Raw genomic sequence first — 25,474 nt, 5'->3', positions numbered from 1 at the left:
ACCCATACAGATAAGCACACGTCACACTGGATGTATAAGAGTGTTTGCTAAATGCAGCAATAAATAAATAAATAAATAAATAGGTAAGTATAAATATTAAGTATATAAATAAGTAACTTAGCCACTGAGGGCATTCTGATGATTTTTCAACATGTAGTCACTAATCATCATCATCATCATCATCATCGTGTTGTTTCTTTCCAACATTATTTCTGGTGGGGCAAAACCTTGGGTCACACGAGGTTTACAAAACATAAGCCACCGAGAAGGTCGTGTTACTGTAACAACAAACGCTGGCTTGTAGAGTGAAGGAGACACATCCCACAACTTTGGAGTGAAGATGCTGGAGGTCGGCTTTGAGAACCCACAGCTAAAAGGCACCTCCGAACCTTCATGGTCAAGTCCTAGATTATAGAATATGGCAACAGGTGGGGAGTTCTGCGAGTTTGGCGGCTCTGTTCAATACTGAGCTTAACACAGAACCGGTGATGTCCAGATACTATGTGCTTCTGTACCTTAATATGGGCACACACTATATACAAACATTTATGAACAAATATGGAAAAAGGTTTAGCACGTAAAATGTCTGTGCAACACGTCATCGTTAAAACTCTGATTCTATTGAATGAACAAACCAGTGTTTTCTTGAATCATACACCCAAAATACACCCACCGAAACAGACAGGGTCATCAGTGGCGATGACAGAGGCCTTCGCAGAAATGTACACCAAACAGAGGGTTTGTTCTGTTTCTGCACTTGTTATTTTTACAGAGGTTTACCAAAACCTAAACAAACTTCCTCCAGCGTACACCCGTGTCTGAGAGAATTAGACATGCATCATTGGCTGGGCCGTGATGGGGCATAGCAAACTTGACTATGCCACATGGCGATCGGCTTTTTCAAAATGTACGAATGAATAAGTCAATGAATTAATAATTTCTTTCATGACTTCTGTCATTGTATTTTATTAACTTTGTTACAATTACAACATCCCTTGGTAAACTAGCTGATACCCCAGATCTGCATCCTGAAGATATCTTCTGTATCTGATTAAAAAAACAAAGAAAGAAAGAAAAATAAAAAAAGCAATGCACGTGATTGGAGAATGTCACACCTCAACCAATCAGGAAACAATCGCAGGGCTCAGCAGCTCCACACAAAACATGAGCCCATGCCAAGGGTATAACTTTAGACAGTAGAAATAAAGCCTGTTTTGTCTCATTTGTTAAAGACCGAGACACGCTGTAGTTTACAGGACCAGATTACTGAGTCAATGTCTTCTCTCTTTCTCCACCCGAACAGGTTATCAGAGAAACATAGAAGTAATTCAGCGTTCAGACACCCAGACTGTACATGAACAGAGATGTTTACTGAACATGGTTTCATAGGTTACACAGGCACCATCCCCAATGGAAATCAGTCCTGAAACAAACCTGTGTTCATTTTATTACTGCATGGCTCTTGGTATTATCCTTTATGATCCTGAATTGCATTCTCTCTCTTGACCCTGTCTGTCCATCCTGACCCTGTGTGTCATCATGGAAACAAATGATGGGGAAGTCAAGCCTCTGCTCCATCCACTGAGCTACTGTCAGCAACTTCCTGTCCTGGAGGGTCTGACCAATGAGCTGTAGGCCGATGGGAAGGCCCCGGCTTGAGAGGGCTGTTGGCACAGTAACAGCGGGGAGACCTGGTATGTGGAGAGGTGGATTCAGGCACGCACACACACTTGACACACAAGTCCCACCATGATTGGATAAATACTTAATAATTAGTTGAATTTGGTGCATTTAGAAGTGGGACTGAACATTGTAGTTGCTGGTGTGGTTTAGTCAGTGACCTTTACAAACATTTTCAACCATGCCCACAGGAAAACTCTAATCAAATCTACCGAAAGATTCTTCCAAAGAATCTTGACTAACAGGTTATTTACATTTATGGAATTTAGCTGACACTTTTATCCAAAGCAACTTGAGTACAACTTGAGTAATTGAGCGTTAAGGGTCTTGCGCAGGGGCCCAGCAGTGGTGACTTGGCAGTGGTGGGACTTGAACCAGCAACTATCCGATTACAAGTACCTTCACCACTGAACTGCTACTGGGGGGTGTTTGCTGGGGTATTTGCTGTTAGGGTCTTAGGCCAATGGTTTGGGGTCAGGAAGCTCATGAGTGCTCTCAGAGTATATTACAGGTTACTCCGGTCTGGTTACCGGAGTATCTAACATATGTGCTTTATTCAAACAAGCGGTGCCAAGTGTTTTCAACACAATGCAGAAATAATCCCATAATTTGCTGTGGTTGTAACTGAATTTTATAGCCAATGCATAGGCTATAGGCACAAGATGGATTTATTAAGACTAGGCAACATTCTTCCTCTTTTCGTTAACTGCAGGTATTTCAGCTGAAGTATTAAACGTAAATCATGCCTTGTATCTCATGAAACAAACACACCAAACAACACCACTCCCTTCATCAGAAACTCACACACCCTCCCTGAGCAATGTGGGTATAAACATTGTGTAGTGCACAACACTTAAAATACGTAAAATTAAGACAAAAGAATGAACACGAGGCAGAAAGATGGAATATTTCTGGACAAATTCTTTGCACCTGTTTCATCATTTTATCAAATGATGTGTTTGTGTACACCTCTGCACCCACCCCCACCCGCTCATCTGTTCTGGGTGTGCGCGTGAGGACTGTACCTGCCATGTTGACAGGCTGGGTAAAAACATCTTCCTGAGCGCTGCGTGTGCGGTTGTCTTCCTGGATGAAGTCGGCGTAGCGTGCCGCGTCCCCCAGGGTGGTAGGCGTGAGAAGCACGTCGACTCCTGCACGGAACACGCGCCAAAAATCCTCCGCGATCAGACGTCGAACCTGTTGTGCCTTCACGAAGTAGCGCTCATGGCTCCTGCCCACAGACAGAGAATTAACAGGACAGATCTTACCACCAGAAAAAGAATTAAAAATACAATAAAATACGACTTTCCCTTTAGGACAGGGGTGTCAAAGTCAACTACTTAAGGGTCATGTTAAAAATCTTAACAAATGCATGGGGCAGAGAACACGTTTTTTCTTTCACTTTTAAATAACATTTTGCTATAACGAGAACTGTGTTGTTTATTCAAAATCTGCAAAACAGCAAAATACAGGTACTTGACAGACTTAGAAACGTGACATGAATGCTAGAAATATTTAAAACTTTTTTAAAAAACATCCATATGACAATAGGTGGCATTAGCCACTGATAACTGTTACGGCTCTTTATGTCACCGTGTGTGATGTATGGGACATGACCCATGTTACGATGAGGCATCTGATTCTCTCACAAGCCCAGTTTGGCTCGGAACTTTGTCACACGTCAGCAATCACACAGGCATCTTTCATCCTTTAGCTCTGTGACTTCATCCGTTTTCCATGAAATGACAGATTTTCTTGCGCAACTCAAAAAACACATCTCTTCAGCACTTTTCCTTGACGTAGCCATAGCATTTCTGTGAGGTAATGAATCCATCACATCACAAAATTACAGAAACAGAGGCTGATTTAAATCCTTGGCTCTGACAGAATTAAACTGTAAACTAATTCTGTAAACTTTCATTACAGCACATGTGACACGATCCAGTTCTTTAGCGCAAAGCGCCTCGTGGAATAGAAAGAAAAACTCACGGGCAGGACAGGACCGTTCCATGGACCGGATCCGGCCTGTGGGCCTCGCGTTTGACTTATGGGTTTAGGGAAAAGGTGACAAGCAAGGTCTTCTACAGCCGCAAGAAATAACGACCCACTAGACCCTTATCCAACCTGTGCCCATCGCACAGGCCAGGGAAGAAGCATCTCACTGTTTCAACAGGAAGTAGTTTCCCGAGAGGACCCTCCGCCTCACAACATCGTTGAAGCCTTCGTGTCGCGTGGTGGCGTACAGAGCTTCAGTAGAGCTGTCCACCTCACTGCGGTGACCTGTCAAATTGCCCACATAGGATTATGGGTAAGAGGTATTCACTTCCAAGAATATTCTTCCCAATTATGAATTAGGCTTTTGTTCCTAGTTTGCATTGGTTAAAACTTTAACTTTTCTCTGGTTAGCTAAGATTTACAGTTCTTATTCATCCATAAACTCAAAACTCTTATCAGATCCTGTAAAGCCCAACATATAATTCGGCCCACTTTATTGTTCTCAGCTCAGGTGAACTGGGAGCTTTGTGTCACCCAAAACTGGACTGGTTCATGATGGCTACAAATAAGACTTTCTTAATTGCAGAGCTACACATTCATTTATCTGACACTTTTACCCAACTTACAACTCTGACTGAGCACAACTTGAATAATTGAGGGTTAAGGGTTTTGCTGAGGGGCCCCCCCAGTGGCAACCTGGTAGTGGTGGGACTTGAACTGGCAACCTCCTGATTACTAGTCCAGTAACTGAACCACTGAACTACCACCACCCTACACCATTATAATAAATGGCTCAATAATTAGTTGCTGTGGCAATTCTAGTGTCAGAATCAAAGCCAGAATAATTATTTATGTGAGGAGACCAGTGTAAACATGGAAAACTGTGGACAAAACTGTGGGCTGAACGCAAGCATGACAATTCCTCCCTACCCACCGTACCGTACTGGAGGCCATCGAAGCGCGCCATGTTGGACGCCACCTCGCTGCAGCAGAGCACGTGGTAGCAGACGATGGAGTGCTGCGTGTGCGGGAGTGACACCTCCATCACACGAGCCCCTGCCTGCTCGAACATGCCCGCTACGCGATCCCACTGCGCCAGGGTGTCGGCGGACAGGCCCGGGGCATGATACTCCTGTAGCGGCAACCAGGAGAAACGATGTTCACAAAAAGTTAAAGGCTAAGACATCAGAGGTTTGCCATTGCCGCACATGCCGAAGCGCGACGGTGCTGATGTGGATTTGTTCATATGTTTCGTGCTGCGTTTGCGTGTAGCAAAAATAAAAAACAAACATTTACGAATGCTGCAGTCCTGCAAGAACCCCAAAAAAAGAGCAATATTTGTAAAGCGTCCTTGAGTCTGAGCAAGGCGCTACAGAAATGCAACCAATAATAATAAGAAAAAAACACGTTCCATCATTGATTAATGTTTTAGTTATGAGTTAATAACGAAAAAGAAATTATGGACAGTAGCAGTACCTTTGGTATTCCAACACAAACATCCCTGATGTCCAAATCCTCGGGGAGCGAAGCGGGAGAGTCGGGAACGCTTACTGTGGTGGAGTCCTTTTCATCTTGACCCTGAAGAACACCTGCAGAGACAATACAATCAAAGTTTATTTACATAGTGCTTACAACAGATATAGTCACAAAGCTGATTTACAAATGTCAGATTCCAAGTCCCGATGAGCAAGACACGGGTGAGGAAAAACTCCCTAGAGCACGAGGAAGAAACCTGGAGAGGAACCAAGACTCGGGGCGGGGGGGTCCGTCCTCCTCTGGGTGACAACAGTCACAATAGAGAAAAATGAATTAATAATGAAAAAATAAGCAATTAATGTCTAGTCTGGCTTTCTAGAAGTCCTAGTTTGGTCCCGATGTCTGGTGGCTTGATGGTTCGTATGCTTGCCTCTCAGCGCTGGGGTCCTGAGTGGAGTCCTTCTCTGGGTCTGTGTGGGTTTCCTCCCACAGCCCCAACACATGGAGGGTTGGTGCTCTGTCCTGGTCTTAACCTCCTCCCTCCCTTGCACCCACAGTGCCAGTCTGTGGTTTACACTGTGTGCACATTGGCTGCTGCTTCTCATTAGTAAGCGTTTGTAAAAAAGATAATACATCTCCCTGTAAAGCACCCTGGCTCTATATATAAAGGCTCTATATTAATCATAGGAAACCACTCCTAAGTACTTACAAACAGCTCATGAAATCAAAAAACAAATCATAACCCACAGAGCAGGAGTTATCTAACTAGTTATCTAACCAGTCTTCAGTTATCTAGATAACAAGTCAGAGCTGTAGTAGCATTGGAATTCCTATATTAGACAAGCTTAACTGTTGACTTGAGTTATCAAGCTAACTGACAATTTTTGTGAAATGTGTTTAAAATGTTGGTAATCATGATTTGCACGGCCTTATACCCAGAACTGTGGCTGCGTCCTGGACGTTTCTGGTAAGGATGCCTGGAACGTCCATGGAGTTGACCAGAGGGATAAGGCCGTGGCGAGACAGCAGACCATAGGTGGGTTTCAGGGCCACCACCCCGCACAGAGAACCAGGGTTACGCGTGGAGCCTCCTGTATCAGAACCCAGAGACCTGACACCATGTGCAAACACACCCACACACACACACACACACACACCCACCCACACACACACAGTTAGGATCTGTATAAGAAGACTCAATCTCAGGCAAAATGTGATTATTCTGTCATGGACATGCTGTTTCCAACTCTGAGGGCATTTATGACTAATATTTAGTTGATTAGATATATTCAGTTATGGGGGGGTGGAGCTACAGGAGCAGGTCTCATATTTCCCAAGTTCCTCAGCTAAGCCTTTCAAACGTTTTCAGGTGTACAGGGTGGGTCACAGAAGAAGTGCAGGGTGTGGTTTGGGTTTGGAGCAAGCGTTTCCACAGAGTTTTTTCCCTCTGCTATTCCTCGTCGAATTGCTAAGGTTAGTGTGAGACTTGTAGTGGAGGAGGTATCTGTTACTCACAGGAAGCTGCTCAAGGATGCAACGGAAGCCGCACTTCCACCAGAACTGCCCCCCGTGATCACCCAATCAGACTCCGGGTCTTTCCCCTCGCTGTGGTACGTGCAGTATGGTGTAGCGTAGCTCCAAGGATTCCGCACTGGGCCGAATACACTGTCTGTACTGCCTGCACTGAGACAGAGAGAGAGAGAGAGAGAGAGAGAGAGAGAGAGAGAGAGAGAGAAGTCGTGTTCAGAACATATACACAGACCTCCGTGCCAAACACCCTACAGCATGTGTTACAGAACAGCAACACGTAAGAGCTGACAGACGAACCAAGTTACACGAAACACGCCAAGGGTGTTTCAACAGGTGCCTATAGCCCACGCGTTGCCATGGAGAGTTCGTGAGCGCAATCCTTCTTTAGTAATCATCTATTAACCACAGGATGGCTTCGTGTGGTGAAGCACTCTCAACCCAGCAGTGCTGCTGACATGGTAACACTTCAGTTGTGATCCTGTGCTCAGACACCATCAAGTGAGAAACTTGGTGAGGAACACATGGGCTGCAGCTTGTAACTATATGCGTGTAAAGTGTAGCTAGAAAACAAGGATGCCGAGTACAGGGGTAGGGTGTTACCTAAGAGCAGGTCACAGAGGGTGGTGGCTGAATTAAAACATGCAAACACTGCAGATTTACACGAAAGGCTATTTTACGTGTTTTTTTATTTATTTATTATTTATTTGTGTCATACATGCAAATGCATAGATGGCTGTGATTTGGTATGATACATGATGTATGACGGAGTGGTCCAAGATTCAGTCTGAGTTACCCCATAGCAAATTCGTCTAAATTGGTTTTCCCTAATAGCACGGCACCCTGGTCCAATAACTTCTGGACGACCGTGGCATGAAATGGAGGACGATATCCTACAAACAACAAGGACAATGATGAGACACAGGAAACAGGAGACCAGAATTCCACAGCATTCCCGTGCGGTTGCTCGCGTACCTCTTAGCATGCGAGAGCCGCAGGTTGTCTCTATGCTCTTCGTGCAGAAGTTGTCTTTAACGGAGAACGGAATCCCATCCAGTGGACCAAGAGGTTTACCTGATGGAGGGACACCCAAGCCAAAAGTCAAATCACCATGGCAATGAGAGCACACATCTATCTCATCTCACTACTTAAGCATTCACTAAACTATGTGAATACTACGAATAATAACAAGAACAATCTTCTTTCATACGCAGATGCACCTCTGACCGGGTCTGCTGGCACGTTTGGCACCCAGACGCACCCATGCTCAGCCTGCCGTCTGCCTCCAGGGCCTGTCTCATGGCCAGGTCCTCTGTCACTGTGATGTAGGCATTAAGACAGCGCGTCTCCTGTATGCGGTCCAGACATGTCCTGCACAGCTGCGTGGCGGACATGCGTCCGTCCCTGAGCGCGGCGGAGACCTGGGCACCGCGAGACGAGTGTTACTAAACATCACGTGGGCAGTGGTGTCTCACGGGTGAAGGTACTGGACCAGTGATCAGAAGTCCCACCGCTGCCAGGTTTGCACTGTTGGGCTCCTGAACAAGACCCTTAACCCTCCATTACTCAAGCTGTGTTCAGTCACAATTGGAAGTCGCTTTGGATAAAAGCTTCAGCAACACTGCTGTATCTTATCCAGACGTTAACGCGATGCAGTGGATCTCTTTGTAATTGTTTTATTAGCTATTAAATATTATTTTTAAATATTTTTATTCAGTCAGGCTTTGATAAGAAATAAACTTCACGTTAGCAGCTCAACCCTGGAGCGCATAAGATGCACATTCTTAGCCAACACGTGAGAAAAACACTCATTACAGTACTCACACACACAACACTTAGGAGCAAACGTATCTTAGTACATTACCTCTTTTATCGACAAGCCCAACATTGCTGTAAAAGTCTGGGTTTGTCCTGAATTAATGTCCTCAAATCATCCCATCGCTCCACAACTAGGGGCGGACATGTTAGTTCCCGTTGATCTGAGCGACGTGGTAGTTTTCTGCTCTGTGATTGGTCCGTTGCAGAAGTAATCCATTGTGGGATTGGTTTACACCGCGAGGTTAGAGGTGAGCCGGGCTAACCCTGCAGGACACGTGAAACAAGAGACATGAACCAAGGAGACATTATGGACACGGAACCGTAAAACTGAACCAAGGAGACATTATGGACACGGATACCGCTGTTAATGTCCTCTCGCTATTCCGCTTGCGATAGCATAGCCGGCTAATGAGAGAGTACACAAGCTATTTGTGTCTTTACGAAGTGAAATGTTTGTATCTGTCAGGTAATAATAGATAGTGTGTATCTGTCAAGTCAACTTCCGGCAACATTTATCATGAATGCATTCCGAAAACTAGTGTGTAGGCGCGAGCTAAGCGGCGGCTCGCGTGGCAGAGCTGTGGTCTCCTCGCGTGGAGGTCACGGGGCGCTCAGCACTGCAATGCATGCTCACTACAGGGCGTTCAGCACCGCGACCAGACGCCACACTGTAATGCACGCTTGGGTCATTGACAAATACGGCGACAACAGCGTGTTGAGATTTACCAAAAATGCCAGTTTCCCAATCATAGACTATCCAAACGAAGTCATTGTCAAAGTCCATGCAGCTGGCCTTAATCCCATCGACATAAACATGAGGGGTAAGTGGGACTCTTATCACAGGGGGTCAGTCCGAGTGCATGATGAGTGCAGAGTGTCCCAGGCGCATGTGCAGCCTCAGCCCTGCTCCCACACCCATGTTAAACTCAGCACGGGCCTGTTGATGAGCTGAGGCCATGAGTCCAGTGTGTTGGTAGCTGGGAAAACCACTAACATGTTCACTGATGCACCCAGATGTAGAGGGAACAGCTTTACATTTACAGTAGTTGCTTCTCATCTTTGGTATACATTATTCTTTTTTTTAATCTTACTTCATCCTGCAGGATTAACCTTATGTGGTATGAGAAAATGTATTTATAAATGTCTGTTGTCTCTTTATTGTTCATATTTCCGGGGTTGTATCATGGACAAATCAGTCAGGCATCTTGGAAACCTTGCTGGCTAGCTGTTTGTATATATGGCAGATGCAGTGGAAATGTGTTTTAATATTTTTTAAGTATTGCTGCAGGGAAAAGTTCTCAGTTATACATTTCCTTTTGGGAAAGACTGTGTTGTATAAAAAAAAACTGTACATCTGCTCTCATTCTAAGAGGGCCGCAGCAATGGATTATTGTCGAGTATTGTCATTTACTTCATCAATTAATTGGGTAATCTTATAAGAAATTAGCCTTTATTAAAGAGTTATAGTAAATCTATAAGATAAGACAGGTCTCTTAAAATGAACAACTAACTGGTTTTTATTTTAGAGAAATCAATATTTTATTGCTTACATTACATATGGTGTCTGTCTAAACCAAATTTAGTGTATTTAAGTGCTACATTCTAGGTTTAAAACATTTTCTGAAATCCAAAAAGAAATAAGTAAATGAATTTATTCATTTAAATTTTTAAAATGGTATCCATGATATTTTTTCACGACTGCATGGCCTCCCGAGTCTCTTAGTCCACATATCCATCTTAATGGTGTGAAGAGACTGGAGTCTGGCAGCTCGTAGCCCCTCCGTAACAATTCCAGAAAATACGGCAAAGGACATCAAAAAAGTCACTTTTGGCTTTTTCATATTATCGTGGCACTCTTCTCCAGTAGGACGAGGTATTAGAGTACTACCTCACGTTAACGTTGGTTGGGTAAGGCTCCCACGCTTCTGTTCACGAGCTCAGGACTAGGCATGAAGGGCGCAGGGATATCACAGATCTAGTTATATGGATTAACAAAGCTTCAATACACAGAATTTGCATCAATTATTTTTAGAAATCGAGTTGATCGAGGAGTCGTTTCAGCCCTACATTCTAGTCTGACCATATTACTAATATCACAAACACCAGGAATAAAATGGTCTTGAAACCCAAGAAGAGAGGAGATGGATATTATAATGATATAAAATAACAGAATCATATCTGGGGTGACCCGTATAATGGCTTTTACGTGTCTCTGATATACTATACAAGTAGTGGTACAAAAAACTAGAGGACATCTTCAGAATTTAAAGGAAACATTCAGTGGATTTATCGTTAAATATTGTCACACTAAGCGGTTTGGAAAGGCCTTTATTTTCCATGTTTCCACCTTCGTTCGGTTCCATTAGAAGACGCACGGGTTCTAACTTTTGTAACGTGTGTAGGAGGGCCACACAGCTGTGGGCGCCCTGGAAGCTAAACATACCCAATCTGAATTCCATGTTCCTGTGCATCTGTGCTCAAGTCAATGTTGAGGGTGTTTGTTTGCTTGCTTCTGACAGGTGGCTACGGTGCTGCTACTCTGAAGATGAAGCGTGACCCTCTGAACATCAAACGCACAGACAGCGAGTTCCCGCTGATTCTGGGCCGAGATGTGTCCGGCGTGATCATGGAGTGCGGCCTGGACGTGTCCTACTTCAAGCCGGGGGACGAGGTAACACGCTGCCTGCCTCCGCTCGGTCAGTCTGACCCATCTGAGGTCATACTGAAGGATAAGGTCCATAAGCCCCATCTTGGACAACCATGTTCTCAATTTCAGCGGTTCTGTCAAAAGTCCAAAATCTCCTAATCCAAGGGCCAGTGCAAATAACCAGCGTCTGCAGAGTCATCAACTCAAATGACGGATTAGAAAGTTTAGAATAGAATAATACTGCAATGACTTCGGTTAAACTAGGCTATGAAAATTATTTTGAGAAGTCATTGCTACAGATTGAGTTTCAACAGCAGTCCAATAAACATATGACTAGCTAAAAAAAAAAAAAACTAGCGAAAAAATGACCAAAAGAAAAAAGTGAATGCAGGGGTTTACAAGACAGGTGGGAACTAGAATACCTTTTTGCTTTCACTAAGACTAAAGTTATCTGTCTTGTTTATGGAGATGATGTAGCCATTATCAAGAAATACAACATTAGGCGCAAGATAAAACACTGTGACAAATGTTGAGAGTTGGACAGACTGCAGAAACAAAAGAAAGCAACAGAGATGATGAAGGACCTTGAAGCCCAGTATACGTTTACGAAGACAGAAGTCCCAGCATGCTACTGTGGTCAAAGCCAGTTTGATCATGTCAGAAGAAATGGCTAAGTCTGTCTGACCTTTTACTGAGAGCATGCACGCTTAACGTTTGAGACGTTCTGTGTCCAGAAAAAAGCAAAGAACCTGCAAATGACAGCCATAGCAGAAATGTAGTAGCTGATTGGTTGGATGAGTTAGCACCAACCTACAGGATCAGGTCATTGAAAAAGTAAATGACTCTCTAAGCTTTTTCTTCACTCGTTAGTGATGAGAGCACAGCTCAATTGTCAGTTTTCGTTTGTGGGGTGGACTCCAGCTTATCAGTTGCGGAAGAGCATCAGGGTGTTAAGTCAGGGCATGGGAAAGGATTTTTTTCAGGAAGTGGAGAAATGTGAGAATGACCTGAAGTTGCCGTGGATCAACTGCACGGGTGCTGACAGCCTGCCTATATTACACACCACCAGGCGCTTTGCGCTAAAGAGCTGGATCATGTCGCGTGTGCTGTAATGAAAGTAGTTTAAATCCGTCAGACCCAAGGATTTAAATTGGCGTCTGTGTCCGTCATTTCTTGATGTGACGGATTCTTTACCTCACAGAAGTGGGACGGCTACGTCAAGGAAAAGTGCTGAAGAGATGTATTTTTTGAGTTGCGCAAGAAAATCTGTAATTTCATGGAAAGCAAGGATGAAGTCACAGAGCTAAAGGATGAAAGATGCCTGTGATCAGAGTTTTTTTGGTGCGATATGTCTAAACCTATTGATCTTACAACTGCAGGGTCATGATCATCTGATGGCATTGACGTGACGTGCATTGTCATGTGACAGCCTTCCAAACCAAACTGCACACATGGGAGACTCAGTTGCATTGTTGTAACCTGGGTCACGTTCCAGCTTGCCAAGCTTTTGCTATCACACTTTGAGTTTGCAAGACGAGTTGCAGATTTCAAGACTGAAGTCAAGTGACGTCAGGTTTCTAGTTCAGTTTGAGGGTTTCCGTAAATTTCCAGCTGATGTGTCGTGAGCGCCCGTGAGCGTGCAAATGAAGCTGGTAGAACTTCACCGCAGTGGCACACTCAAGGCCAAATCCAAGTTGCTTGGAGCAGGCCAGTTCCATCCTTTCATCCTGGAAACGAAGCCAGATCTCTGCCCACATGGCGCAGGTGTGCTGTCCATGTCTTGTAGATGTGCCCCATCTCACAGTATGGGCAGCTGTCCTCTGTGGTGGTGATAAACAGATCATCTCACCAAACTCTCTGTCTCATTGACGGACACCTTCAGCAACAGGTGTCTGGCTCAAGCAAATAGACCTAGCTCCTGGGGTCATTTACAGAGGATGAGCAGTTATCAGTGGCTAATGTGGCCTATTTTCATGAATAGTTTTTAATTTTCAGTATTTTAAGTATTCATGTTTCTATGGCTATTTCAAGGGCCTATATTTTGCTGATGCAATTTTTGTACCTTTCTGAATAAATGAACAGTTTAAATCAAAACATTATAGAGAAATGTTTTATAAAAATATAAAACATGAGTGTTGTTGAGTATGCTTGGTTTGTTTGTTTGTTTTTGTTGTATGGTCTTTAAATTGATTGAGATTGACGCCCTTGTCACACACAAGGCTCAGAGCGCAGCGTGCTGTATTAGCGAAGGGCCAGCCCCTGTGCCAATTGTGTGCTTAATCCCAGAACCTGGGGAATGTGGAGCAGGGCATTGTGGGACATTGCATTAGGGCGACTCCACCTCTCAGATTAGTTAGAGAAGTATTCTTAGCACCACAGTGGAGCACAGCCTGGTTTAAGGGAAGGACGACTGGTGATGTAAAGACAGAAGTGTGTTTTTTCCTGCGCAGACAAACAGCGGGGATGTTGGGTGTGATATCCGGGCACCAGGAGATGAATGGTGCCTAGATGACTGAATATCCAAACCTAGGGAAAATCTAAGATGTTTATCTTGGTGTTCTAGTGTACATCAGTAAAATTGAATGCTATTATTTCTATCCAATATTAGTGAAATCGTGATATTGTTTCTGTCGAACATTAATCGTTGAAAAGCAAAAAACAAACAAACCGCTGTGTCTTCCTTCTGGATCAGTGGTAATGTTCAGTTAACCAGCTGATTAGATAATGACCTAACTTTCCATGGACTAAATCTGGTAGGCAAGGCTGGAGAAACTGCGTAAGCCTGTAATGTTCACCCTGCAGGGGTTGTCATTTTTTTTTCCCTTCCTTTTAACATGTCATCAGATGGTTAAGATGCGTGTTTTTGTGTTGTAATAAAACTGACGGAGGCTGGTGTGCATGTTTGTTCTGTCTGCCAGGTGTGGGCGGCGGTTCCCCCGTGGAAGCAAGGCAGTCTGGCCGAGTTTGTGGTGCTCAGTGCTAACGAGGTAACAACAAATCAAAGCCAATACTTACGTACAGGAAGGCACGTGTTTAGTGTGTTTAGTGTGAGCGGTCTGCTCAGAGACACTCACTCTGATGTTTTATGACCTCAACCTTCTCTTCTTCTGTTGTAGGTTTTACTAAAAACTCACCCAAGTGAGACGTCTTGAGGTTCTATCATTTCTTATTTATTTTGGGAAGACCTTTTCTTCCAGGGCTTTTTGTACTATGGTTTTCCTATTGATGAATTGTGTCCTTTTTTGCTGTTCTCTGTCAAAGTAGAACGAAATATCACATGGGGACACACAGTCTGCTTCTTCATTTTACAGGCTACCAGGAAGCAGTCCTGATGAATCACTACATTTTTATAAAGGACAAGCCAAACAATGTTTTTGATTTTGTGTGTGTGTGTGTGTGTGTGTGTGTGTGTGTGTGTGGCTCAGGTGTCACATAAGCCCAAATCACTGAGTCATGTGGAGGCTGCCTGTATGCCCTACGTAGCTTCCACAGCCTGGTCTGTTCTCGTCAACACGGGAGGCCTGAACAAAGACAACTGTGCCAAGAAACGGCAAGTACCCGACACGCGCTCAGCATTCACCTCCCTTCTTCCTTTGTTCTTGCGCACTCTCTCTGTTTCTCTTATCTCATTCTCTCAGTCTCTCTCAGCTGGAGCCAGACACTCATGCTCACATGTCCTTGGTTCACCAACCCAATTCCCAAAATGTACTTTATGTTAAACCATGAGTTGGCCTAGTTAGCCCCTCCCCTGCCGCCCATCTCATCCATTGTCTCATGTCCCCGTCAAGCTCTTAAAAGAGCGTTCTCTAATCAAAGGCACAGAGCCCAGAAGGACCCCTGGCGTGTGTCCTGATGGGCAATGAGGGTCGACTGCAGGGCACGCACAAATGCTGCCCCTTGCAGGCCTTTAGGAGTTGGTCCTTACAGCTCTATCCCAGCTTGATCGATCGGACTGACTCGTTTCGGTTCTCACAGTCTATCGGTCTCTGAACTTGGTTTCAGTCTCCGAGTATTTAACTGTGAGGTGTACATGTGATATTTTTAGATGTGTAGATTACATTTTGAGGATTTCCCCGTTTTTTTTTTTTTTGCTTTCTGACACAGTATTCTCATCCTTGGCGGTTCAGGAGGGGTTGGAACCTTCGCCATACAGGTAAGGTCAGCAGATGCAACACTGACAAGTGCTTTGTGTTGGAGTCTTGACACAAACTGTCTGACAGCATGTTTTTCTTACCCTTTTCACGTTGATTATACAGAACGTCGTCTCTACATCATGCATTATTCAGCCATGAACACTGACACTCTGGAATGAAAGTCCTGAAATTTGCATCCCTTTGTAGTTGCTGAAGTCATGGGGTGCCCATGTGACAGTCACATGTTCCCAGAATGCCGAGCACCTGGTGAGGGGTATTGGAGCTGACGATGTTGTGGACTACACAGCAAGGCCTGTGGAGAAGACACTGAAAAGTCTGGAAAAGTCAGTAGAGCTCTGATATAAACACTCCACACATTCATACTTCAACTAAGCCTAGCATTCAGAAATTCAACCAGTTCCTCGTGAACAGGCAGTGGTACCAGCCAATGCAGGCAAAGATGCCTCTGAAGACAAGCAGATGGACCACATCTGTGTTATGTTAATTCTAGAATACAGACCACAGCTTAAATGGGCCAAACAGGAGAACCAGGCCTGCTGAAATCTCAGCACTTAAGGGCTTCAGTATCTAGTATTCAGTAACACTGGGACATGTTCCAACAGCAAGCTACAGAGAAGGTCCGTACTGATTCTAGAATCGTACAAAGCACAGCATTGCACGAAAATCCTTGTGTTGGAGATGACCTGTGAGAGGTCCAAAACATAATCAGGGTATGTTCTGACTAGCTTGCTAATGCCCTGACAGACGTCTTCAGCACTTCCCTGATCCAGGCAGCCGTTCCCAAGAGCTTTGAAAGGGCTACTGATATTTCTGTGCAAAATAAATGTTCTGGCTTCAATGACTCGTCCTGTGGTGCTCGTGGAAATCATCACAAAATGCTTCGTGCATCTAATCCTGAAACGTCCACCAAGGCTGTGTGCTCGGCCCGTTAACCCTTCATCGTTCTGACTCATGGCTGTGCTGCACAGCTCGAACCACATAATCAAGTTTGCCGATGATACTACAGTAGGCAGTGACAAGACAGCATACAGGAAGGTAATTGGGTAGGTCGCTGACTGGTACAGAGACAAATTTAATTGTTGCTGATAAAATTAGAGACATAAATGTTGACTTCAGGAAGACATGGAGTGAGCACTACCCACTGCACCTCAGTGGCTCGACAGGGAAGAGGCAAAGGTTCCAAACGTTCCAAGCTCCTTTAGTGTGCAGGTCGTGGGAACCCTCAACGCCCCCTGCTTAATTCAGAAAGCTCGACAGAACCTTCAGGTCCTGCAACAGATGAGAAGAGGTCTGCCTCCCCCACTACCTCCTCTACAGGGGGACAGCAGACGGCGTCCTGAGCAGATGTCTCGCAGCCTGATGAGTGGAGTATGAGACCTGATCATCAGGGCCTCTCCACCCACCAACACCCCTTACCACAAGCACTGTAAACGATCTCCTACCACAAACGCTGTAAACAATGACAAGGCCAGGGGCGTTGTAAATGATCTTCACCACCCCTTTCACAGACTCTGTTGCCTGGCAACAGGTAAAAGAATGGATTCTGCCACTACTGTTATGCCCCCCAACCTGGTCTGTTGGATGAACAGTATAGTTTTACGGTTTATAGCCAACTGCACCGCTGACTGTAATGGCCAGTTCTGCTCTTTTGTTTCTGGTTTGCGCTTCAGTATATATGAAAGTTTTTCGGACGCTTTTAAGTTTTCCTCATTTTAGTACGTTTCAGCCTTCTCCTTTTTCTCATCAATCCACACAGAAAAACTACAATAACAAAGCAAAAACAAGTTTTGTAAATCAACAAAAAACATATATATTCCATTTGCATAAGTATCAGACCCTTATTTGGTTAAAACTCCTTCGCTAACCATGATGACCTCGTCTTCTTGGGAGAGATCCTACAAGCTTGGCTCAGCTTTCTGATGGACATTCCTCTCATTCTTCCGTACGGAACCATTCAAGCTGAGTCTGGTTGCATGGGGTTCATCAGAGCACAGCCATTCTCTGCTCTCTCCAGAGATGCTCTATTGGGCTCCGGTCCAGACTCAGACTGGGCCACTTCAGGACTCCTTGGTTTTCTTGGTGGTATGCCTTGGGAGATGTAGATCATTGCCCCAGCCTGAGATCTTGGGCACTCTGGAAAAGGTTTTAGCAGGGTTACCATTTCTCTTTCTGCATCCATCATTCTCTTGATCCTGAAAAGTCTCCAGGTCTCTGTGTTTCACAGAATTAGATGATGCTCAGTGCTGCTGGTGGACGCAGCCAAGTATTTCATTCGACCAGGATTCTCCTGCTTGTGGTCTGAGAGTCGTTCATGTGCCTTTTGGCAAACTTTAAGCAGGCTCTGATGTGCCTTTTAGTGAGGAATGGCTTCTCTCTGGCCAGTCCACCATAAAGGCCTGATTGGTGTAGTGCTGCACTGATGGTTGTCCTTCTGGAAGGTTCTCCTGTCTCCATAAAGGAGTCTGGATCTGGTTCATAGTGAGCGTTGGGTTCTTGGTTACCTGTCTGACAAGGGCCCCTTATCCCTGATTACTCTGGCTGGCAGCCAGATCTAGGATGTTTGTGGCTCTAATCTTTCATTTGTGAAATGGTGGTTACCAGGGGTGCCTCCAGGGATTTTGGGCCCCATGAAAAGATATCACATTGGGCTCCAGTGGGGGGGGGGGGGGGGAGAAAGACCTAATGTTCTTACCTACATTTTTTAGGGCCTCTGTAAGTGACAGACCCTTTGAAACATCCTAACTCCTCCACCTCCTACGACACCTCTGAGGGTTGCAGTGCTCTCGGGCCCTTTAAATGCTGTCTACGCCTGGACACAGTCCCATCTCATGTGCACCAGCAGGGGTGTGTGTCTTTCCTCTTTGTCAGGAAGGCCCGGGTGGACTTCAGTGAAGTTGTACAAGCATTTCAGTGATCGTAGTGTGGTGCACCAGAGCTCAGTTGGGAGTATGTGAATGTGTTTTATTTGAAGAAATTTACATTCCAAAAAATAGTTTTTGCTTCGTCATTGTAGAGGTGTGTGTGGATGGGGGGGCATTAAGAAGGGCATGAAGCATACAAAATATGAACAACTTGGAAAGGTTTAAAAAAATTTCCATATCTGCTGTGCTGTTGTACTGGAATTGCTGTGTTGTACCATACTTCAGAAGAACCAGTTCAGTCCAAAATATCCAAGCTGTGTGGAGGAAGGACGGTAACCTTGACATGACTGTGACAGTATGCAGATATTCCTGTCAGTGCGGGCGTTAGATCTGTATTTTAACTTCAGTGTATTTTAAATAAGTGTAGTGACCTTGTAAACATGTTTACTGAGTGCCAGGATGTCGTTTAGACCCATCCCCCATTCCTCATCCCTCCAGCATGGTGTTTTCTCTCTCGTGCACTCTCCTTCTCTCCTCTCTTTCTCTCAGTTTCGATCTGATTCTGGACAGTATTGGTGGTGAGACTGAGAGTTGGGCCCTCAGCTTGCTCAAACCCTGGTGTGGTGCTAAGTACGTTACCTTGGTAACCCCCTTCTTGCGTAATACGGACCAACTGGGCCTCGCTGATGGGATGATGCGGAGTGGAGTCACCATAGCAACCAAGGCGCTGAAGGTATATATTGGACTCTTGCCATTATGAAGCTGTTTCCATGTAGCACCCAAAACATTTCCCTCTTAGGGAAAAGTTGAAGGATTTGTGAGGGTTTGAGGTTCTTTATGTTCTTTTATGACGGAGAGAGAGAGAGACGTGTAAAACACACTTTTTTCTTCTTTTTTTTAGTTTTAGAGTCATGGTTGATATGGGCCCCATCCTCCTAAAATGTCACATGCTGTACCACCCACCTTTTTACCACAAACTCCGCAAAATGTTCTTTCCAAGAAAACAGGGACAACGTTCTTTCTTTGTGGTTAAGCACGTTTTTTTGTCACAGGTACCCTATACCTGGATGACACAGTAGAATCACTCTGTGAGCTAAAGTCAGGCTAAATAAAACAAACCTACTTGGAAACAGTTTGCTTTAGTAATGAATAAGAAACATCTCTACATATTCACTTTGGGCTTGATTACATGTTATGTCCTCTTATAAAGAAGCAATTTGACCAGTCATGATGCAAGATGTGCTGATTTCAGAAAGAAAAATATGAAATTTTGATCCCATCTCTGCATATGCGCTCAGATCTCAAATGCATTTAGATGTCAGACGTCTCACTCTGTGCTAATAATCTACAGTTGGCCCTCTACTTCTGTGGGGGTTGAGCCTCAGGACCCCTGTAAATGTAGGCACCCACAAAGCTCAGCACAAAGACTATGGGGGTAGCATCCGAAGAGTGTGGAGTCTGCAGTGCTTTAACACTGAAACGTTTTGCACAGAGTTCCTTAAAAGATATTTATGGTTGTAAATTATAAAATACAGCAGATAACACTAATACAGACGCACACAGACACAAATGCGTGTATAATTATTTTTTGGGGGTATCTTTCCTAGTGTATGTGAGTCATTTGCTGTTTTCCACAGTAGGCTTCAAACCTTAAAAATGATTCTCATTTAAAATTGATGACGAACTCTTGAATAAACAAATCAAATCCTCCACGTGAAAACCCATGACCTTAACAGACCTTAACTGTATTCTTGTATTTAGTACAAGAGTTTCCTGGAAAAACAAAAAAAAACAAAAAAAACTTCAGGGTGAATAGTGTCAGTTTTTTTCAGACTGGTGATTCGATCAGAAAAGGGCGGCAAGACTGGGGAAGACTAGAAAGTCCTGGCTTAACCTGCCTCCGGTGGTGCCCTTTGGAGCACAGAACTTTACTGTTGTGTAATTGTCATGTGGAGGTTTAGTAGTCGTGGCAGCAGGCATGGGCAGTTCAGCTTGTTATTAAACTGTAATACTAACACATCATTCTCACAGCTTTTTATTAAACGGACTAACATCAGTAAAGTATAGAGGCAGACTTCCAAAGAGTGGAAGAAATCACTTCACCGAATGACCACCGCTGAGGTCACTCCAGCTCAGGTGAACACGTGTGCTTTGCTTTCAGGTCCTCTCCACTGTTGCGTCCACGTGGCTCTTTTCCGTCAAACTGTTTGTCCATGTTTTTGTTCAGCCTCCTCATGAGCTAAAAACCTTGAGGATGAGACAAGCCTGCTGCGCGGACGGATTTCCAGAGTAATCTGACCCTGAAAATGAACATAATCTGATATTGGATCAGTGCTCTGATTTCAAGAGATGTACTTAGACATCGGTCTTGACTTTAACCTTACTCCTGAAGGTCTGCTGCACTGAACGTATGAAAGCATGTTTTAGTCCAAAAAAAAGCCCAAAACAAAACTTTTAGATGCTTGTTTATCACTGTGTGTATATTGTATTGTTACTTTGTATAATCTATTTATAATCCATGAAATAATGTTTTTTTTTTTTTTTAATAAGTCTTCAAGTCTTTTGAAACAAAATAGCGGAAGTGTCTTAGTGGTTTAGTCAGGAAGTACATCTGAACATTTTACCATGAGAGACACTTCTCTACGAGTCATACGTGGCATACGGTTGTCTTAAGAACAAGCGCACAATTCTGCACTGATCCAGTTGTACTCTAACAGGATCAGGACTGGGTCATGATCAGAAGTGGCTACACTACTGCCGCAGCACGGAAACCCCTATACATGTAGCAGTGTTAACACACGAGCAGGGCAAACGAATTAGAACTGAAGGGCTCCTAATCAATTGCCTCACTGTCTCAATCACACCTGCCCACGCCACCTGATACCCACTCGATTTGCTTCAGTTCACATTTGCTCTGGGGTACATCTCGTGGAAGCAGAGGGTTTGAGTGTGTAGGGGGATTGAATGAATGCATGAATAGAAGAGGATTAATTGGAAGGTGGGTGAAGTGAGGTGGATTCACCTTACGCAGATACCCCCTCTACCCTTCCCCCCCCCCTCTCTCTCTCTCACACACACACTCACACTCACACACACACACACACACTCACACACACAGAGGGCTTTTAACAAAGAGCTAGGCAGGAATGTTGGAGACTCATGTGTGAACTCTCTTCCTGGGTCTTCCTCCCACAGCATCTGACTAAAGGTGTCCACTATCGGTGGGGATTCTTCGCTCCGAGTGGCTCAGCACTGGATGAAATCTGTGAACTCGTAGATGCAGGAAAGGTAACGCCATTTAACTGACGCATTTATCCAAAGCAACGTACAATTCTGACTGAACACAACTTTAGTAAGTGAGGGTTAAGGGTCTTGCTCAGGGGCCCGACAGTGGAAACCTGGCAGTGGTGGGACTTGAACCAGCAACCTTCTGAGTACTAGTCCAGTACCTTCACCACTGAGACCCCACTGCCCATATGTATGTCATTGCTGTAAGCAAGAGAGAGAAGGAGACTGATCTAGTCCTCAACAGTCTGATTTGTTCTCCCTGGAAGAGTTGTACTGCACCCTTTAGTCTTGTTATGGAATATCTATATTTCTCTATGCACCCCTGTTTTCTTTTCCTCAGTTTGGACAGAGCACTCTCCACCATTTCACTGCGAGTTATACTGTATGACTATGTATGTGACGAATAAACCGAACTTGAAACATGGGCATTCTCTCAGAGACTGAAGGAGGTGTTTTAGGTTCGCCAGGTCTCTCGTGCTCACAGAGACTGACCCTCTGCAGGCTACGACCCCCCCTTACAGGTGGAAGGGATGTAAGCAGGGGGTCAGTTGGAGAGAACAACGGCCCAGTCTGACAAACCGTTCGACTGCATCGTTGCTGTGTTGATGTTTGGCTGTGCAGGAATTCTACAGTGGTGAATCCCCTCTGCCACTCTGAGTCCTCTTGCCTCTTAAATGTGTTTTTCTTTGTTGGTTTTGAAGAAGAGCGCTTACAGTTAATGAAGTCCTTTTCTGGGAGGTATAATGGTGATTTTTAAAAACATCCCTCATTTCTCAGCATCTGTGCTCCTGCCTTATCTTGGAAGCCCTTTGACTCCCACTGACCGCAGTCGTCTCTGTCTTCCAGATACGGCCAGTCTTACAGGAGCAGTTCGCCTTCCCTCGGGTTCCTCGGGCCTTCCAGAAAGTTGAGGGTGGACACGCCCGCGGCAAAACAGTAGTTACCGTTGCCAGGGTGCAGGGAGAGTGACCATAGCAACTGGGGAGAATGATTTGGTTAACTCACCGATTTGAATCAAGTTATCTGTCACCTTGGAAACAAGGACTGAGCAGTTATGACAAGCTTGTGGCTGAATCGGCAGCGACAATTATCCCAAGAAAACCCTCAGTAGCACAAGACTAAACCTTAGACTGTAGGAGCTGTTGTTTGTTTACACAAACAGTCCTGGTATGTGTACTAAACGAACAAATAAATAAATAAATAAATAAATAAATAAATAAATAAAGTCCAAGGTCTTCACCCTCCAGCTGTCTCGTTTACAGATGGATTCATTTGTCCAGGTCTTGGTTCCAGGTGCAGTGTTCTCAACCTAGAGGGTGACTAACTGCTTTCCTGCTTGCAGTGGAATTACTTGAAGAATCAATCAATGAGGATGCAGTCAGGGGCAAAATTTACACACCAGCTCAAAACTATTAATCGCTTTGTAGAGAAAATTTGGAAGATTTCTTCTCAAATGAAACAGTGTGACTGAGTTCTCACACAGCAGCTGTTTGTATACAACCTGGGTCTGGAGATCAGCGCCACACAGCAGTGATGTTCGGCCCAGAGATCCGGAACCTTGCCTCTTCGAGACCAGTTATGCAAGCTGCTGCTTTGTGGGTTTTTCCCCCAATATTAACACAACTGTCTATTGTTTCTTTGCCTGTTTATTGGATTGTGAATTATTGTCTTATGGAACAGTAAGGAGGCACCTGTAAATATTTCAGGGATGATAAAACACCTATTCCTGTGTCTTATGCTGTTGTTTCAACTGTCATTTTCTGAATGACCCAACTTTGATATATCAGTTATTATGGAAAATGAGGGAAAATAAAACATTTTATTCATAATAAAATGTAACAGTTGTCTTTACAGATTTAGAAATATACAACAGACAAGTCATTTCCATATTCTGAAGTAAACCGTGGAGTGTAAGAAGCTAAATAACGTAAGGCACTTTATAAAAGACACAGAAGAGAAGTTTTATACATACCGTCTTATAACACTGACACACTGGGGTGTGTACATGACTGCTTATTGTTCATTTACTCGTGTGTTTTGTAGTAACGCACCAGTCCTTACAAGCCCACACACACACAGGGTGGTGTTAGAGTGCCACCAGTGGTCATCTTGTGCTATTATAGATGTGACGTTTACTGCAGGACTTCTTGCCTTTTTTAAAAAAATGACGTTGCTTAGGGAATTATCCAACTTAAACAGAGCACATTCATGCTATAACTAGCAAAGTCTTTGCATCCCATGTTGGAAATACTTCTGTAAGGATCTCCATGTACCTCCGACTCTAGTAGACGCTTTAATACTTAAGCCTGCAAAACCTTGAACAGTCCAGTGAAGAAAGCAGCCGGCTGGCTGGTCTTTCCTCAGTCTTTAAGCCCTTGCTGGAGATCTTCACGGGACGTCCTCAAATGGCTCACACTTCAGAGTTTTGTAATCCTGCAGGAACTGCTTCAAGGAGGTTCCTGTCAGCGTGGCCGCTGGTTCTGAGGCCAGTCAGTTACACGTCTATCAGACTATTTCCACCGTCCACCTCTGGTTGGACTTTGTCTCATCAAACGTGTTCACAATCACCTGGTTTTTATCATACTGCTGACCACCTGGAAAATATGATCAGAATGCATTAGGCCGCATTAATAAAGAGAAAATATTTGGGTCATAATCAAAATGTGGAAAAAATGTATACCATTACAATTATGGACAACAAAAATCCACTTTATTGGTGCATGATGTGAACATTCAAAACTATTACTGCGTGTGGCCACAAGATGGCAGGCCTGATTAGTATTTTGTACACGAGTCTCAACTTCTACCTCTGCCAAGTTTAGAAGAGCTACACCAGCTAAGCTTGTCTGAGAGCTACTTTCTGCTGGTTTGGGGACTAGCTCTTAACTCTAGGTGTGCGGGAGGCTGGCTAGGAGTGTGTGGGGAATAGACGCCTGTGCTATAATCCTGAATATAATTAACCTAATACGTATATACCCATGCAATGGATCTCATATCTCTAATTGCTGCCTTCACGATTCCTCTGTCCTACGGCCCGTCACTCGAAAACCTGGAAATCTTTACAGATATATGGAGTCTCTAATTACTCATGAAGGAATTAAAGGAGAGTAAACGCAGGTGTGTCCTATGTGAAGGAATTTTTAATCGCTGTGCGTCACGTCCGCCTTATGGCACAAACCGACCTCCAGCCGTGTCTGGTTCTGTTTAAAAAATGTGTTTGATTCCACAAACCTTCTTTTATTCTGTGTTTCATATTGATCTAATTATCGGCCCATTTAGGCTTTCATGTCCAACACGTCGCTCAATTTGCGAGTAATGTTATGTGAAAACGACAACAGCGCAAATGCGGACATTTCAACTGGTAAAAAGAAGAAAAAGACTGGAGATCCTCCCTCCATCACAGCATGCGCCCCGCGTACGTGTCGGAACAATCCTCTCTCTGATCCTGTAACTTCATCTCAGACAGCGTCTGTGATCCTGTGGTCACTTGTGTTTGGTTTCAAATGTCCGAGCAGGCATGAGATTCTCAGCACAACATCCAGAGTAGATGAGGCCAGACACACACACACACCTTTGACCTCCAGCACTAGGTCAGGCTTCAGGTTGGAGCGAATGCGACCATCTGCTGTGATGTTCCAGAACTGAGTTTCGTTGATGGCCTCAGGAGAGAGAGTCAGGCGGCTGCCCGCTAACAGCATAGGGCCCGTTGCTAGGCAACAGTCCTCAACCATCTACTCACAAAAGAAAGAAAAGGGAGCAGTTACCCATGTGGGAATGAGCACCGACATACACACAGACACACAGAGCTTGAATGGTGTGATCCAGACAGCCTCACTCCTTAACCCAAATTTACCTTTGTGAAAACCTTTGCTGGTACACAGAGAACCTGTGTCATGAATCACCTCAGAAACATGAGCTGTGTAAGAGCAGGACTGTGAGGCACACGACCAAGGGCAGGACTGTTTGGTTTGTGTGTGTAAAGAAACATCACTGGTTACTGCTGCCCTGATGGGTGATATGGATCTAAA

General features: G+C 44.4%; 3 protein-coding genes across 9 annotated transcripts in view; 1 reads left to right on the top strand and 2 right to left on the bottom strand.

Moving 5' to 3' along the window:
- Window positions 1-937: 937 nt before the first annotated feature.
- Window positions 938-9,296, bottom strand: qrsl1 (glutaminyl-tRNA amidotransferase subunit QRSL1). 3 transcript variants are annotated; one of them, XM_027028777.3, is made up of 12 exons: window positions 9,223-9,296; window positions 8,543-8,760; window positions 7,940-8,099; window positions 7,654-7,752; window positions 7,475-7,571; window positions 6,667-6,834; window positions 6,087-6,262; window positions 5,152-5,264; window positions 4,615-4,807; window positions 3,843-3,960; window positions 2,706-2,911; window positions 938-1,691 (listed from the first exon to the last, which is right to left on the bottom strand). In XM_027028777.3, exons 2-12 carry the CDS (start codon window positions 8,564-8,566, stop codon window positions 1,441-1,443), a joined length of 1,605 nt encoding a protein of 534 aa, XP_026884578.2. In that variant the 5' UTR covers window positions 8,567-8,760; window positions 9,223-9,296; the 3' UTR covers window positions 938-1,440. The 3 variants fall into 3 exon arrangements, with proteins under 3 accessions (XP_026884578.2, XP_081578392.1, XP_026884579.2); XM_081722266.1 differs by lacking the exons at window positions 8,543-8,760; window positions 9,223-9,296 and having other exon boundaries at window positions 7,899-8,082; XM_027028778.3 differs by lacking the exons at window positions 8,543-8,760; window positions 9,223-9,296 and having other exon boundaries at window positions 7,906-8,082.
- rtn4ip1 (reticulon 4 interacting protein 1) lies at window positions 8,767-23,244 on the top strand. Of its 3 annotated transcripts, none has more exons than XR_014125717.1 (10): window positions 8,767-9,317; window positions 11,016-11,167; window positions 14,062-14,130; window positions 14,569-14,693; window positions 15,248-15,296; window positions 15,484-15,620; window positions 18,708-18,891; window positions 21,354-21,446; window positions 22,293-22,613; window positions 22,727-23,244. XR_014125717.1 is itself a non-coding variant. In XM_027028779.3 (9 exons), the coding sequence occupies exons 1-9, from the start codon at window positions 9,014-9,016 to the stop codon at window positions 22,413-22,415; spliced, it is 1,236 nt and encodes a 411-aa protein (XP_026884580.2). In that variant the 5' UTR covers window positions 8,767-9,013; the 3' UTR covers window positions 22,416-23,244. The 3 variants fall into 3 exon arrangements, 1 of the variants encoding a protein (XP_026884580.2); XR_014125716.1 differs by having other exon boundaries at window positions 22,709-23,244; XM_027028779.3 differs by having other exon boundaries at window positions 22,293-23,244.
- A 6-nt stretch (window positions 23,245-23,250) lies between these two features.
- Window positions 23,251-25,474, bottom strand: part of crybg1a (crystallin beta-gamma domain containing 1a) — a 46,258-nt gene continuing 44,034 nt past the window's right edge. For all 3 annotated transcript variants that reach the window (XM_027028771.3, XM_081722264.1, XM_081722265.1), the window contains 2 exons: window positions 25,018-25,177; window positions 23,251-24,040 (listed from right to left, as the gene is read on the bottom strand). In XM_027028771.3, the coding sequence (XP_026884572.2) occupies window positions 23,952-24,040; window positions 25,018-25,177 (249 nt within the window). In that variant the 3' untranslated portion in view covers window positions 23,251-23,951. The remainder of the gene's footprint in view (window positions 24,041-25,017; window positions 25,178-25,474) is intronic.

The sequence above is a fragment of the Electrophorus electricus genome, chromosome 10 (assembly GCF_041902795.1).
Source record: "Electrophorus electricus isolate QZ-2024a chromosome 10, ASM4190279v1, whole genome shotgun sequence".
In the NCBI taxonomy this organism is placed as follows: Eukaryota; Metazoa; Chordata; class Actinopteri; order Gymnotiformes; family Gymnotidae; genus Electrophorus; species Electrophorus electricus.
The sequence above is the reverse complement of the archived record's forward strand: the minus strand, read 5'-3'. Positions and strand labels throughout refer to the sequence as shown.

What these genes read in the sequence shown, in the direction of transcription:
- rtn4ip1 (XM_027028779.3), top strand. Translation starts at nt 9,014, where the DNA reads ATGAATGCATTCCGAAAACTAGTGTGTAGGCGCGAGCTAAGCGGCGGC. An exon ending in CATCGACATAAACATGAGGG is followed by an intron (nt 9,318 to 11,015) that starts GTAAGTGGGACT and finishes TGCTTCTGACAG; the next exon opens with GTGGCTACGGTGCTGCTACT. An exon ending in TTGGAACCTTCGCCATACAG is followed by an intron (nt 15,297 to 15,483) that starts GTAAGGTCAGCA and finishes ATCCCTTTGTAG; the next exon opens with TTGCTGAAGTCATGGGGTGC.
- qrsl1 (XM_027028777.3), bottom strand. Translation starts at nt 8,566, where the DNA reads ATGTTGGGCTTGTCGATAAAAGAG. An exon ending in TGGGCTTGTCGATAAAAGAG is followed by an intron (nt 8,100 to 8,542) that starts GTAATGTACTAA and finishes CGCGGTGCCCAG; the next exon opens with GTCTCCGCCGCGCTCAGGGA. An exon ending in TTAGACGAATTTGCTATGGG is followed by an intron (nt 6,835 to 7,474) that starts GTAACTCAGACT and finishes TCTCTGTCTCAG; the next exon opens with TGCAGGCAGTACAGACAGTG.